Below are 16,804 nucleotides of genomic sequence, written 5' to 3'. Positions count from 1 at the left end.
TGTCTTTCCAGCCCCATCCTTCCTGTCAATCAGGATCAAGGGTATTTAAACCTACAATGAAGAACTTTTGCCTCCCTCTTCTGGCAGTGAGAGTAATTACAAAAACACTATGACTCCTGCCTATGACTTATGTCTCCTAGCTGCTGTAGCCTTCTTCGTGCGACTGGCTGTAAAACGAGCATGATTTGTGACATCACAAATAGTTTGGAAGCCAATCCTGGTCCAATATTCAACTTATAAAAGTGTGATGTGGAAACTTGAACCCTCCAGTGCACATACACTTGACTTTTCAGTGAAGTAGGAGTCTTGTGTTATCTTGTATCCAGCAGTTAAACTTTTAAAATGAAATGTATTTGCATATTCATAAATTATTTTTAATGAGTGAGGAGGAGATGCCATGTTAAATATTTTAAATTGGTAATTATGCTTTTTTTGTGGTAAAAAAACAAACAAACAAACAAACCCAAAAAAACACCTCAGACAACACATCAGACACATGTTATTGGTCCAGGAAATCTGTTTTAATACATGTCTGGAGGGGATTTTAACATACTTGGCAAATAAAGCTGATTCTGACTGAGTGGGGACTCCATAGAAGAGCTCAACAATACGTTCTTAGGTGGAGCACTTGAATGCATCACTGTAGAAAACTTCCACATTCCCGGTGGGATTTTCTTTTACAGACGTTGGTGTTTACTCAGCTCGTAATTAACGGTATTTCCGACAGGATTTAAAATCAAGGATATATGCGTCTGTCAACTCTTCACTTCTTCCCATCGTTGGATTACAATCTCACCAAGCTAGTTAATGTTGACATCTCACCTCGGTAACGCCTCTCTGTCGCCTCTCCTGTTCCAAAGTACAACGGTTAGCTAAGTTAGCAGGTTTATGTGACGGTTTACCGGGTCAAAGAGCATTTTTACTGGATAAACTGACACTCTCTCACAGACTGAGGCAGTTTGAGTTCCACCTACTATTTACTTTATGATAAAAGTTTAATATAAACGTTACTAGGTGTTTGAGGCAATATGAGTCGAAGAGGTGAAAAAAACGAAACCACCGGTGAAACGTCCAGCGCTCCTGTCGGCTCTCAGGCTGACCAACCAAAGAGGATGAAAATCATTTATGTCGTTTACCTCATCACCGCTTTGGATATAACATGGATGTTTGTACAGTTCTCTATAACCCCTGTAAGTACAGTGTAGTATATCTTATATCAGACTTATGGAGCCGAGTTTTCCGTGACTGCCGTGAAATTAACACACATGCGGAAGCGCACAATGCGAAAGTAAATGAACTCTGGAGACGTTTAATCACTGATATTGTTGTTATCGGTAATGACAGAGGGTCTGTTGCATTGATGATTGAAGGGAGAGTGATCATGTGTATTATATGACTTATTAAAAGCAGCTTGTCCTCGCTACGATTACAGAAATGTACTGGGTTTTCTTCAGCAAACCCATATGCACCACTGTAAGCAGTGGTGGAAGAAGTATTCAATAGTAATAATACTACAGTGCACTTTAAAAGTCCTATATTAAGTGTACTCCAATAAAAGTTCAGAAGTATTACGTGCAAAATTAGCCAGTGGTTGAAGTATTCAGATTCTTTACTTAAGTAAAAGTACAGCAATGCAAAATACTCCATTACAAGTAAAAGTCCTGCATGAAAAATCCTACTTAAGTAAAAGTACTGAAGTGTGTAAGCCAAAAAGGTTGGAAACCACTGGTTTCATCTTTTACAATGTGTTGTATTTTAAAAGCTTGTTATATTATCCATTGTGTCAAATCTTTATCTCAATAGTAACTAAAGCTGTCAAATAAGTGTAGTGGAGTAGAAAGTACAATGTTTCCCTCTGAAATGTAGTGGAGTGGAAGTATAAAGTAGCATCACATGGAAATACTCAAGTAAAGTACAAGTACTTCAAAATGGTACATAAGTGTACAGCACTCAAATAAATCTACTGAGTTACTGTACACCTGTTTTTAAGCCTTGAACTAAAGAGAAGAATATTATAATCATTTCTCTAAAATGCAGAATACTGCAGGTTAGACAACTGTGTATACTCATCTACACTGGTCCAATGAGTGTATTTGATTAATATTTATTATTTGATAATAATGTATTTTCAAAGTAACTGTTGGATGAATGGACAAATTCAAGCAGTATACTGTTTTGAGGTGAAGTGTTGTAAAGTTTTGTGACTTTTGCCTTTGGACTAGAGACAGCAGGGAGCTGTGATAATAATTATGTAAGCAGAGAAACTAGAGGAGAAACACACCTTTGGTCAGTGTTAACAATACTGCAGTAAAACACTAGAAATGGCCAAAAGTCACGTTAATCTCAGGCAAACTGGTAACACTTTAAGACTAACATCATGTTTACGTCATGTAGCAGATGTTCTGATCCTTTCCACAAAGGACTTGTAACACTGTCTCCGATCTTATTGAAATTTATTCCTCATGATATTAAGAAAGTGCAACATTCTTCATCAGGTACAGAGGAATCAGAAATGTATTCCTGAAGATTTGCAAGTTGCAAGAATGTTTCCCATCGCTATTTTTCATCCCACATGACATGACATGAATGTGGCTTAATTTACATGACATCCAATAAAAACTGGGGTCATACAAATAAAGTCAGCGATTAACCTGATTTGACCACATGAGTGTTTAAGTGTGAATAATTTCACACTGTCAAACAATCTGCGCTGTAAAAATCATGCAAGTTAAGATGCTGTAAACATATTTACACGCTCTCCATCTATAATTTTGTCGTCCTGTTTGTCCGTGCTGTATTTCTGTTGCATGTCTGTCTGTCCGTCCTGGAAGAGTGATCCCTCCCCTGTTAGTCTTCCTGAGGTTTCTTCCATTTCTTCCTCATTAAACAGTTATTTTCCCCCTTATTTTAACCAAAGGTCAAAGGACAGGGAGATGCTGTGTACTGTGTGTATGTGTGTATTTTAATGTGTGTATTTTCACTATGTTTCTCTAATAGTATTTGGCAAAGAAACTTGGCTTTGACACATTGTGGTTCGGTTATTTACAAACCATGGTAGGTCTAATCCAGCTGCTTGGGGGTCCTATGTTTGGGAGGTAAGTGCAGAGAAATGTAGATTTGGCACTTTTGGCACTTGTACAGATCTGCTTGGAGATTATTCTTGATGTGTTTTACAGGCTGCTGTGCTGTTTGGCAGAAAACTTGTGCTTTCTTTTCGTTTTGTCGGCAGGTTTGCAGATCTGTTCGGGGCACGAGCAGCTTTGTCTCTGGCATGTTCTGCAACAATTGTTTTCTTTTTGCTGCTGGCTGCAGCAAACCATCCTGCCATGCTGTTTGTCCACAAACTCCCCACAATCTTCATGCATGTCCTACCGGGTGAGCACCTCTCATCTACAGTCCTACTCACTCAGATTAACATTTTAAACTTCAAACCTAAGTTATTGTTCGGCATGAATCAGAGCTGCAACAATTAGTCGGTTAATCAGTTAGTTGATTGACTGAGAATTAATTGGCAACTAACAGGCAGTTTTCACAATTTTCTGACATTTTATAGAGAAAATGATTAATGGTTTAATCAAGAAAATGATCATGATGAAAATAATTGTTAGTTGCAGCCCTAGTATGAATCAATAATTCATCATTACTCCTTCATTTCTTCTTCTTTTAGTGATGTTTTGGATGGAGAAGTTCTAAAATAAACATGCAAATCAAGAATTTGGCATAAATTAGGGCTGCAACTAATGATTGTTTTCTATTACAGATTAATCTGCTGATCATTTTCTTGTTTAATCAATTAATTATTTTGTCTGTAAGAATGGAAAATGTTTATCACAATTTCCTGAAGCCAAAACATGATGATATTCAAGATTCAAGACACTTTACTGTCTGTCACATAGCAACAGAAATTTCTCTCTGACACGGCTCAGTCAAAGACAAAGGTAGACAAATGCAACAATAACAAAGTAGAAACAGTAAAAACATCACAGTAAAAGGACTGCAGATGCTTCATCATCTTCGCTGTAGTTTGTGCATGTGACCTGCAGCTGTAACAGTATCTAAAACATTGAATCAAATCTAATTAGATGAGCAGTAATTGTCTGAATTTGACCCTTAAGCACACAGAAAAATGGGTGATATTAAGTGGAAGACAACGTGCAGTAACCTTGAAATATTTGGGATAATGAAAAGGTTTCACCACTATTTTGTGTATCTTCTATTTAGTGTATATTTATCCTGAATGCAGTTTGAATAACTTTTATTTCCATCGTTCCTGTCTTGTCTGCAGCTTCTCAGATGGTCGTCACAGACCTTTCAGAACCAGACAAACGGGCGGACGCTTTATCCAAACTAGGTCTGTGTTTTGGGATCGGTATGATAGTCGGCTCCACGTTAGGCGGCCACCTCAACACACGCTATGGGTAAGTGTCACAGTATGTGTGTGTGTAGTTGTAGTGTGTGTTAACGTTGGGCGATGGAGAACAAGTTAAGATTGAACGATGTACTGTAGAGTGGAGATGGAGTTATATCAGGCGGTCAGAGTTTTAAAAGTTCTAGCTGTTTGAGCATTTTCTGTAGTTGGATTGGTACAAAATTATTTATTATTATTAATCTTTATTAAACAAGGACCATGCATAAAAACATTAATCTCAAAATGAGAAGAGATGATTTATACCAGATTTAACTATTAGCTAATTTCCATCTGCAGTCGCTGGGCAGGTACACAGAATAACTGCCAGATAATAAAAACATTCATTGACATGCAAACTATTACACAGTCTCTATAACACTAACAAGAAAGTAAAGTAAGTAGGATATTTAGCAGCTAAAGAGTCAGATATTTTCATAAGGAGAGACCAAACCAGACATAAAAGGAGAGTGAACACTGGACTGGCATTTGGTTCCACTGCCTCCAAGTGGCCAAAATAATCAACTATCAAGGCTTCAATTAAACATGGCAATGAGTTGAAAATGACTGATGGAGTTTGGTGTTGAAACGTTTAAGTGCTATGTACAGAATGTGTGTGTGGAACTGTTCACCTAACATTTCATTTACTTTGTATTTCCCAGGGAGACGTTTGCTGCGTGTTTCGGTGCTGCGGGCAGTGCCTTCAGTTTAATGTTGGTTTTAAAGTTCATCCCAAAAACTACTAAAGGTCAAGCTCCAAGAACCAACACAGACAGTAAGACGCATTTTAGTCTGCTATAACTAATCTTCTCAGCTATTTGGGAATCTGTATGAAACGCTTATATGTTCACATTGATGGCACACAGGCATTAGGAAAATTGAAATGAATGATCAAGAAAGAAAAAAGATAGTTGGTGAAATATGTCAGTGTTTTACACTTTTCCCGACAACAGGAGACAAAGTAAACAAACTTGACAGACTTAGCAGTGGTATTAAAGAGTCAGAAACACACCAGCATCTAAACTCACTGAAGTGACATATGACAGGTATGTTGACCTGCTGTTTAATGTTCTGAGCAGCTAGTTAGCTATCTAGCCTGCAAATGACATTAGCGGTGCACTTTTCCCTGGTGAATGTGTGTTTGGTGACTCGTTCAACAAGCTAAAGAGCAGGAAGAGACCAATGTTTCTTTTCTGGGTTGTTCTCTCTGTGGTTGTGGTGTTGTGTCTGGCTCAGTGTTGTCTGCCTGTGGTAGAAAGCCGACATTACTGCTTTACGCAAATATGGTTTAAAATGAAGCAATTTGGTCGGCTGTATGGAAAAAAGTTCTCAATCTACGCAGACTTAGAACTAACAGACTAATAAATTCAAATATCAGGGGCACAATCGCAACTGAAAACTAAAAAATATAAAGTTCTCCCTCAATGTCTCTTATTTTTTTCTCAGAGGAGAACACAAGATAAATAATTCACAGAGTGGATGTGTATGCTGTGACAAATATGCAATTTAATTAAAATTTCAGCTGTCTTTGTGAATACTTTACTAGTCTTACTGTTAGAGCAGCAACAAACAATTATCTTTATTATCAATTAACCTGCTGATTATTTTCTCAATTAACCGATTAATCATTTGATCTATAAAACATCTGAAAACATGAAAAATGTCCATCATAGCTTCCTAAAGTCCACGGTGGCGTCCTCAAAATGTGTTTTTTTTTCCGACCACTGTCAAATAAGACTGTGAAAACCAGTAAACAACTGTCTGACATATCAAAGTAGTGTGCATGTTCACAAGAATAGAACACTCTGTAGAAGGTGTGTATGCATTACATCACTTCCTGTTGGGATGTTCTGTTGTCATAATTTGTTTATTTTTAAATCTTAACCTGTGTAGCAAGACACAGTAAGATGTAATTTTCTACATTTCAAATCTAATTTAGACGCAGGGTTAGACAGCAGAAATCAGGAGGAAAGATGGAGTGTTTAAAAAAAGGGTCGTTTGACAGTGATGACAAGAGTTTGCATAAGGCGGGGCCCATGTCAGCTTATCATCATTACGTCTTATCGTCGATCCTTCCTGATGCTGAGCGGGAATACATACGCGTGCAAAAGAAAAACAAGTCCCTCGAGAAGGAGAACGAGGTCCTCAAGAATAAGGTGGACTTCCTGTTGACAGATGCCGAACAGTTCGAGGCAGAGCGCCAAAAAATCCACAAGGTGACCAAAAGCAGAGACGTCCTCAGGAACCAACTGCTGCAATGCAAAAATGAACTGTCGGTGTTGGGTAAGAAGATCGGGATCCAGCAAACGGACCTGAAGAGGGGGTGCAAGCAGAATGAGACCCTCAAGGAGGAACTGGAGTTAGTGAAGAAGGAGCTGCAGTCAGCGAAGAAGGGTACCGTCATCCAGAGGATAGAGCAGCAAAACCTGAAGGAACGACTGGACCAGGTGATGAAAGAGAGAGACGGCATGAATGATAAGTGGCTGCAAAGCAGAAACGAATGCTCGCAGTTGTGTGACAAGATCACAGTCCAGCACTCAAGCCTGAACATGAAGGACAGTCAGTGCAAAGAGCAGGTGAGGGAAATCTATCTCCTCAAGCTGAAGAACCAGAAACTTATAAAGGAGATGGACATGATGGAAAACGATGCAGGGGACCAGAAGAAGGAGCTCCAGAGGTGTGAGGAAGAGCTTCAAACACAGAGGGAGAAGTATAGAGACAGCGAAAGGTGTCGTGCTATTGAGTGTCAGCTGGGAAAAAGAATAGTTATCCTCCAACAAAGACCTCAGATGTGGCTCCGAAAGCCGAGACAAGAGGTTCCTCACCAGAGGATCGAGTCCTTACAGAAAGAGCTGCACACACAGACCGAAGAGCTGAAGAAAACACAGAAGCGGTGTGAGGAGCTGAAGCAAAGTCTGACACGAGTATCAGCGCAGTTCCAGCTGTGCCAGAAGACGATCAGAGACCAAAAACAAAGGCTCAAGATAGTAACGGCGGAGAAGAACGTGTACAGAAGTATGACTGAAAAATTGGGGAAAGAATTATCAGACATGAAGAAGGTGCACCGCAATGAAAAACAGAAGAACTATAGTCTGAGAGCAGCCAGGTGGACAAAAAGGTTCAAAGTGCCTCCTAAAGAAAAATCAAACCATCCCCACCCTACACCTGTCTCCCCAGTGGTCCAGCTGAAGACTGGAGATAAAACCAATCAGTCCCAACCCCCACCAGTATCCACTGTGGTCCAAGACCAGTCTGAATTAAGGATTATAGGGAAAAAAATGTAACTGTGCTCTTGGACCTCCCTAATCGGAGGGATCATATTTTTGAGGGAGTCTTTAAACTTATTTTTAAAATAAAATAAAATAAAAGTTATACTCATCAAATTCTTTGTGATTTTTATAAGGGTAACAATATATATATTAATAAAGTTAGAAAAAGTATGTTGCCTGTTTATGCATAAATACTACAATATGCACCATACTTGTGAATTATATAAAGGAAAATCCCCATGAACCTTCATTTGTAAGATAATGTGTTTTATTTAAAAAACACATAATTTAATTTCTTTAAAATGCTACTAACATGTTGCTGTACATCTGCATGTTTATTAAAACTAGTCTGTTTGCAGGGATATACTGATATAAATTGAGTTTATTGAGTTACTTTGATGTGTTTCATCAGTCTGAAGGTGTTTTGGTTTGTTGGTGTTCACATTCTCTACCAGTCATATAAATTAATGGGGATTTTTGCATCATTCAAACCTCAGAGAGAAGCTGTCAGGATTGATTTTATGCTTATTCAAAATTCACAGGGAAATTATGAATTGATTGTTTATGTCCTGATGCTACTATTGTGAATTTCCTTGGTCCTATGGATGGTTACGCCAGATGTATCTTGTTAACTAACCTGTCTAACGTCTATGGATTGTCGCCATGGATTTTGTGTATCGATTTGAAGTTCTGGCATCCATGCATTTCATAAAAGGAGAACATATACTCAACTTTTGTTCATATACTCTATCCATGCTTCTTGTCTCTTGATACTTTCGACTGTCAAATAAATTCCAAAAAAATAACCTAAAAAAAAAACAGAACAGAATAGGAATGCTTTCTACCTGAAAAAAGGTAACGCCTAAACATTTCAAGCCACAAAAATTTAATCTAGATGTTTCAATCCTACTCGCATGTTTGTCAGGTCAGGTCATGTCATCTCACTGTGCCAGAGCCAGAAAATGTACGAGAGAATAAAATGTCAACAAGTCAATTCAGGTTTTGTCAACTGACATGAAAAATGTTCCTCTTGCTTCAAGCAATCGCTTATGAGTCCTTATCGACTTACAGTTTATTGGGACGAATACGCCAGTCAGCGTTGATTATTTAAGGCAAAATAACCGCTAACATAAACATAATATCAGATGAACCTATAAAGTGAGATGAAATAGCTATTAAGTGTAATTATTAGTAGTTACTTCAGCAGTAATTCAGATACACAGCACTATAAATGACTGCTATTACTGTTCTTCAGCATGTGGTTAAATGAATAGTTTGACATTTGGGAAATAAACTTATTGGCTTTCTCAGTTCTCATCTAACCAACAGTTAGAAGATCGATAACACTTTACTATTTGCCCATTAAATATGAAGCTACATCCAGGGAACAGTTATTTTATTCAAATGTAAAGACAGGAGATAATCCACCTATTAACACTTCTAAAGCAGTTCTACAGAGTTTATGTGCTGGATCGTTTCTTGTCCATAGCTTCATATTTAATGGACAAGATATTAGAGTTCATCTTCTCATCTAACTCGGCAAGAAAATGAATAAGCATATTTCCCAAAATGCTGAACTGTTTCATTGAAATCATTTATTTGAGTTGAGTTGCAAAGCAGTGGATTGATTTTGCATCAGCTACATTTGTGCCTCTCAAATTCATACTGTGATTGTTTGTTTTGGCCTTTTATTATTTGTTCAGTTTTATACACATGGTACATTTATTTTTTATCTTTGAACGCAGGCACAGCGGCGGCAAGTGAGAACAAAAACAAGTCAATATTTAACTTGGGAGAAATCACAAGACTGATGAAGTTTCCAGGTGTGACGCCGACTTTTGTCGTGAAGATAGTTGCAGGTTTGCCATCAGGTGAGAGTTAATGTGAAAATAGTTTTGAATATGTTTGTGTGCAAGACTGTATTTACTACTACATATATTTTCATATTTGTCCACATAATCGACAACTTGTGTCAATATCAATACTTGTCATGTAGCTGAAGGCACAAAGACTGAAAGATTTAAACGCCTGCTATGTGATCGTAATGACATGTTCTGCCTGCAGCGTCCTCACGCTGCCACTTTTAATTTACAGACATTTTTGATGTGACAGTGGAAATGACAAACACTAAATGAATACACTCCAAAAGGCTTCAGGCCATCAGAAATGTAAGAAAAAAATGTGGAAAATGAAAATGAAATATTGCTCTTCATTCTCTTCATTAAGGCATTTTTCAAGTGATGTTCTCCGTCATTGCGATGGAATTCTTCAAGCTGGAACCTGAGCAGAACGGCTATGTGATGGCATATTTTGGTATAGTCTCAATGGTAAGATATTCTTAGTACTTATTATATGCAGATTGACAAGTGGACAAGCTAAGACAAGCTAATTATAATCTCATGACTTAGCTGATGATGATATCAGACTGTAAGACGAGGTCAATAAAACCCGTTCTGTTTGTTCAGGTTGTTCAGGGAGGAGTGATCGGGCGGCTGACAGCGAGATACTCTGAGAGCTCGCTGCTGCTTCTGTCCATCGGAGTTTCTTCTTTTGTGGGACTGGCTCAGGTACACACAAAAACACACACACACACACACACACACACACACACCAGAGCTGTTAAGGATTATCTAATGTACTGCACTGGACTGTTTCTCAGGATCTCTGACAAAGAGCCAAACGTGAATTAGTCTGAAACCTCCAACTTTTCCAAGGGGCATAGACCAAAATGCATCTGGATGCAATCGGATAAACCTACAACCAATCAGAGCAATGAAACCTGTGACGTAGCGCTGACTGAAGGAAAAACGTAATAAGACTACAGCGTCCCGTCTGAAGTACGGCAAACACATCTTATCAACAAAAGCTTTAAGTGCAGCTGTTTGTTTTTCTTTTAGAGCAAATATACCGTCCAGTTCATTTAATACTGTTGGAATATCAGATTCAACAGACCGTTCCACATCAGCAGCAGCCATCTTGGTTGTTTACAGAAATGTAAATCAACGGCGCTCCTCTGTACAGTCATCGTATCAAACCCGCCCCATATTAGATAAACGGTTGTGATTGGCCCAAACTCAGCCAGGTTGGCTGAGCGGGAGGAGGGCCAGACGCAATAAAACATGAGCTTGCAGATTTAACTTCTTTCTTTCTTTATCTGATCAACCGACTACTGACTCATTTGACTTTCTTACCTAACTTTACTTACTTTATTACTTAATGGAATATTTTTCCATTGTGGTATTGATACCTTTAAGGATTTGAGGAGAACTTTTAACTGTATCTGAACATCTGGATCTGTTGACACACACATGTTTATTTCTATAAAAGTAGAATTTAGTTGAAGAGGCTTTTTACTCTTAAAGTTAAGTTAAATTGCTGTAATAACATCAATATGTGAAAAGCTGCAGTTGTTAAATTGTAGGTATTTCTGTCTTTTGTTTTGAATATTTATGTTTTTGCGTTGCAGATTAGAGCTAAAATGATTTGTTGATTATTTAATTAGTTGATGAACAGAAAAATAACTGACTGATTTTTTTTTTACATTTCTCTATTTCATTGCAGTGTATATAAATATTTTTTTATCTTTTCACATTTTTGAAGACAAGAATTTTTATTTTAGGCTCAAGTGATGAGTGTTTGTCATTTTAAGTAAATGCTTAATAACTACAAATTAACTACTGTGATTAACCAGTAGTGACAGTAATCATTAGTTGCAGTTCCTAGCTGGGTTGCTTCTATTGAAACGTCTTCCTCTCTGCAGGGTTACATGCAGAACGTGTTCCAGTTCTGCCTCACCGTCGTCCCGATGGTGTTTTCTCTCAGCGTGTTTAATGTCATCACAGACAGCATGCTGACCAAGAGCGTACCGTCCTCCGACACAGGTGAGGTCATCCTGCTGCTTCTTCTTCTGGAAATCAACAATAACATTCACAACAACAGGCTAAAACAGGTTTTTATCGCATGTGATTACAGCGAAAAGGTTAAATTTGAAACAGAAGATGGGAAAGAAGTATAAGCTTACAAAACAGGAAACAGAAAATAATCTGAGAACTACAGACTCTCCATACCAGACTGTGAAAATGAACTAAGACTGAAATGAACATGTAAATCCAGTAAACTCTCTCTGCTCTTGCACGCAGGTACGATGCTGGGACTGAGCGCCTCCGTTCAGTCTCTGCTTCGCACAGTCGGCCCAACTATCGGCGGCTTCCTGTACGTGAACTACGGCATTTCCTCAATAGGCTTGATCCAGTTTGTAGTGAATATTGCCGTGTTCGTGTTCATGCTGCATCGTGGGCTCAAGAAGAAAGTCGAACAAAAGGACTGAAATCACTTTTAAAAGCTTTTCTTTTCATCTCCGTCTATCGTCTAAAAAAAAACAACAGAGGTGATGGAAATCCACATTTTATTTCTGAAACAATCATTTTTACAGTTGCATATATTGAAAGCACTCAGTTACAGTTGTTTCCATGATGAAGTGAGGTCAGCAGACTCACTGTGTTGTGCTGTCTGTGATGGAGATTCAGGATCAAACCACTAGATGACAGCACATCCTCTGTTTTACCTGATGATGCTTGTTTTTTTTTTTTTTTTCTATGGTTCATGGTTCACATTCATGTTACACTTTTACATCAGTTTGTTGATATTGGAGGTTTATTAGATATTATCAGAAAATGTTAAGAATTGAGCCAACCGACATTATTCCTAATTGAACATATTAAGATCAGAACAATGTATAATTTGTAATGAAAGATTATTTTCTTATATGTATTTTTATATATTAAACCTTTAATAAATGATTTCATTTTTGTACATTGATTAATTTAAAGCCTTTAATGTATTCCAGACTTTACTTTGAAAAGATGCAAAGAGTCACTTTAGCTTAAAGAGCTGCTGCTTGAATTCAGTTTTACTGTTTTCACCTTTATATATATATATATATATCAAAAAAATAAAGATAATAAATACTTAAATACTAAAGAACATTACTACAATACAATGATGTCAGTGTTGTGCTAAAACAAGAAAACTTGTTTGAGCAATTGCATGTATAAAAACTTTAATCAGACTGGGTGATGCAGTCGAGAAGAAGCTTTTATCTGCTGTAGCATGTACGTGTTTTTTATTTGCTCTTGAACAGCAGTTCAGAGTCAGAAGTATCCTGCAGAGAGTGTTTACCCTCGAATAAGACATACTGAACAAGAAAGAGTGGAGCAAACCTGTTTTAGCATTTAATTTCTGCATGTGAAGTCCTGCAGATCATAGTTTGTCCCAGTCTGCAGAGCCAACACTGCACACACAGTCAATTAACAAATATTAAATCACTAGCGCAGGAGTATAAATGACGTACTATGAAAGGGATAAACAAATCCTTCAGAGTTAATCGTGTTCTGTCGTATTTATGTACAGTTTTCTGCTTCCTCGGTTGCCAAGCCGCAGCATGCAGAAGTGATGTCAAATAATCTGGAGCAGGTGTCTCATTGTTTCCACAAAATACTCTACTGTTTTGAAATATTACGTCCAGCAATGCCGGATAATTATTATCTTATTTTAACAGTAGGGGGTCTGTGGTGTTACAGAGATATTATGGAGCAGGCTACACTTTCAACAGATGTCACTTAGAGAGTGAATTCTTTGGCTGTTTGTTCAGCCAAATATCTGCAGCAAACAGACCGTGACATTCAGATTACGACTTAAAAACTGCAACAAATATAGAGGAAAGAGGGCCTGAAGAGAGGAAGTTTATCTTCTTAAGGATTTTAATGAGACATTTTGAATTGGAAATGGCCACCAATGATAGATCTTCTCTCTCTTTTCATTCCAAACATTAAATATTGAAATTAGAATTAGAGACTTTAAAAATTGTGAATCCTATTCTATAAAGGCAGATATATTATTGTGGGATTATGTTATATCCACCTTTTTAAATTTAAGGTATTTAAAGTTTGAAAAAATAACCATAATCATTCAAAAGCCTTGGATAAAATCACACATTCAGAAATCTTTTACTGTCCACACAGACCTGAATTGCTGCTGGGTAAATCGTGCTATAATTAACTTAATATGTTTCTTTGCATTACTGGGAGAAAGTCAAGAAAAAATATTTGTCTGCACAGCTTTCAAATGTTAAGTTGATTCAAAAAATCCAAAAAGTCAAAGCGAGCATATTGGAAGGATATTTAGCGGCTGGCAGGGTGTCATGGCGTATTTAGATGGACTGCACCTTTAATGTGATCAGCCGTCTCAGTGGCAATCCCATCATCTGAGCCTGATCCTGCAGCCCGCACCTACAACGCTCGCTCATTACTCGCTGTCGTCTGAGTCGTCAAATGTCTTCAAAAAAAACACACTTTCACTGTAACTTTTGTCCACATCCGCTCAGTTGTTGTGACTTTTTACTCAAGAGAACAAAATAAGCCACTCGCTGTTGAATCTCCTGCCTCTGTGTGACTCACAGAGACTCAAAGGAGCTGTAGATGGATTTGAAGGGTGTCACTGTATCTGTGGACCCAGGGGGGGCGGCCCTGACCACTGGAGGGGGTGCCTTGTTACACTTGGCCCTTTGAGTCAGGGGGAGCCGGGACAATGCTGCTGTTAACACTCCTGACGGGGACCTTTGGGTTCTCTGAAAGTTTAATGTGACTCTGCGAGCGACCTGCGCTCACTGAGGTCAGAGATGAGCGCTGGCCCGGCGACGGTCCAACGTTGCCTTGTGTTGGCGCATTGGAAACTAAACGCCAGCGGGGGGGCCATCGGGTCCCGGGGCTTGTTTTGTCCCCTGTGGCATGGATAATGAGGCATCTGTCTCCACCTGCCGCATAGAGAGATGGGGCTCACTGTCTCACTTAAAAAGAGCACAGGTTACCTATCTGATTTGTTCTCGGCAGGCCAGGGACATGATCTGAAGCAGAGGAGCCTTCGGTCTAAATGTTTTATACCGAGGCTTTCTTATTTCTCTTTGTGTCGCACCACACGAAGCTCCTTATCACAGACACTTCGCTCAGTGTCTTGTTTGCTGCATCTAGATAATCACGATCCAAATCAATCAAACATGAGTCGGTTTCACCAAATGTTCTTGTATTTATACCTTAAACGTTAAAAGATACTATTGCATTACTTACTTTGTCGTAAACTACAGTTTGCAAGCTGCTGATTCTTGCTCAGAATGAATAGAAACCTGACGTGCATGTGACAGCGAGTCAACATGGCCGCTCAGCTCACCACCCCCCACCTCCCCGTCTTGCTCTCCAGCGGACCTCGTGGAGCTCGTGGAGTTGGCCACAGGAACGAAAGGTGATCTTAAAGGGGTTTTGTCTTGGTGTAATCAGACAGCGACATCATCAATCATGAGAGGGGGAATTACAGCGGGTTACAATGGGAGATAAGATAATGAGTGGGGCCACAGCGACCTGGTGAGGGACAGCTCGAGTTCCCGTCCTGATTACATGGCAGCGGCCTGACTGGCTGCGAACCAGCTGAGGACGCCGGCTGCTCAAATCCAAGATGAAGAAAAACAATTTTTTTTGTCCAACTACAGCGTATTGAAACTAGCAAAGAACTGGAGGCTAATTTGTTCTAATGTATTTAATCTTGTAAAAGAAGTTAATTTACTTAAATCTAAAGACACAATGAGCTCCAATCAGTGTAACATATCCTTAGCTTTAAACTTCCAACTAATTAACTCTAAATATCAAATCATCAAGTTTTAATGGCAGTTAAAAGGGTTTTCAGAACAAAACCCAAAAGAATCTTTAATTCACAAGGCAACAGATGAGTTGTTTGTAAGGAAATGATGTTAAAATCAACAACTGGTAACAGTGGTGTGCAGCACGTAGATGTTTACTTCAGAACCAGCCGAAGTGGCATCAGTGCTTGTTTGATTTAAGAGACTCACGTGTCCAACGCTGCAGAGATCAGTCAGTCCCCAGCAGTGATGCTCGTGTTTTGGTCCACTGAATACAATAGAGGCATCACGCAATATGAAACAGTTTGATGGAACAGACAACATGATGTGTAGCAGTCAGGGTAAGGTCATTAATATGACATGGGTTCATCCTCTGAGGAGCATTAAAGGACAGGTTCCCAGTTTGTCAAGCGTCTAAGATAAACTTTTAAATACATTTTTGCACAGACTTTGGATTTTGTCCTCCATCATTTACATTGTAAGTGCATTATGAAGGGATCTTCTGATGGTTTGCATGAACAGGAGGAATGATTATGGTAAGAATATGTTTCATTTTTCATTTGGGCTCCTGACTGTTGTTTTAAGACAGATTTGAAAAATTGTGAACCCATCCTTTAATGGTAAATGGTGGTCGGTTTGTTGGTCATTCATCCCCCAGAAGATGAATCCTCCCCTGACTTTTCCTCTTGTACCACCATAGAGTTTATGTGAGTGAAATGTCTCAACAACTGTTGGATAGATCGCCATGAAATTTGGCACAGACATTCATGCACCCCTCATGATTTGTAATTACTTTGGTCGTTCCTTAACTTTTTATCTAGTACTACTGTTTGATCAAAAATTGTTCCATACTTTGCTTTACCGAATACCTATAAAACTAATAACATTCCCATCAGCCTCAACTGTACTTTCTGTGTAGTGCTAATTAGCAATTGTTAGAATGCTAACACAGTAAACTCAGATGTAAAGATAGTAAACATAACATAGTAAAGAGTAAATGCTTAAACATCTACATGCTAGCATCATTACTGTGAGCGTGTTAGCATGCTAATGTTAGCATTAGCTCCAAGGACTGTTGTGCTTAAGTACAGCCTCTCAGAGCCGCCGGCATGGCTGTGGACTCATAGTGTCTACAGCTAGCTCTAGTGGAAAGTTTAGAGGGTCAGTGAAAACCTTAATAATCATCCGCTGTGGCTCATGAATGCTAAATAAATTTCATGGCTTGGCCGGCAGTGGTGGAATGTAACTAAGTACATTTACTCAAGTACTGTACTTAAGTCTAATTTTAAGGTAATTGTGCTTTACTTGAGTATTTTCATTTTATGCTGCTTGATACTTCTACTCCACTACATTTATTTGACAGCTTTAGTTACTTTTTAGGTTAAAATTATACATAAAATAGCATAATGATGAGTGTATGAATTACACTGCATTGTTAAAAATTTA

General features: G+C 38.5%; 1 protein-coding gene across 3 annotated transcripts; it reads left to right on the top strand.

The window, feature by feature from the left end:
• Nucleotides 1-595: 595 nt before the first annotated feature.
• On the top strand, nt 596-12,486 carry slc22a18 (solute carrier family 22 member 18). Of its 3 annotated transcripts, none has more exons than XM_044355953.1 (10): nt 596-1,190; nt 2,998-3,095; nt 3,230-3,375; nt 4,286-4,418; nt 5,068-5,180; nt 9,417-9,545; nt 9,901-10,001; nt 10,140-10,241; nt 11,435-11,555; nt 11,814-12,486. In XM_044355953.1, exons 1-10 carry the CDS (start codon nt 1,029-1,031, stop codon nt 11,999-12,001), a joined length of 1,293 nt encoding a protein of 430 aa, XP_044211888.1. In that variant the 5' UTR covers nt 596-1,028; the 3' UTR covers nt 12,002-12,486. The 3 variants fall into 3 exon arrangements, with proteins under 3 accessions (XP_044211888.1, XP_044211896.1, XP_044211904.1); XM_044355961.1 differs by having other exon boundaries at nt 597-1,190; nt 9,420-9,545; XM_044355969.1 differs by having other exon boundaries at nt 598-826.
• Nucleotides 12,487-16,804: the final 4,318 nt, after the last annotated feature.

Source organism: Thunnus albacares, chromosome 1, assembly GCF_914725855.1.
Source record: "Thunnus albacares chromosome 1, fThuAlb1.1, whole genome shotgun sequence".
Classification (NCBI taxonomy): Eukaryota; Metazoa; Chordata; class Actinopteri; order Scombriformes; family Scombridae; genus Thunnus; species Thunnus albacares.
Note: the sequence above shows the minus strand (reverse complement) of the source record. Positions and strands in the feature narration are given on the sequence as shown.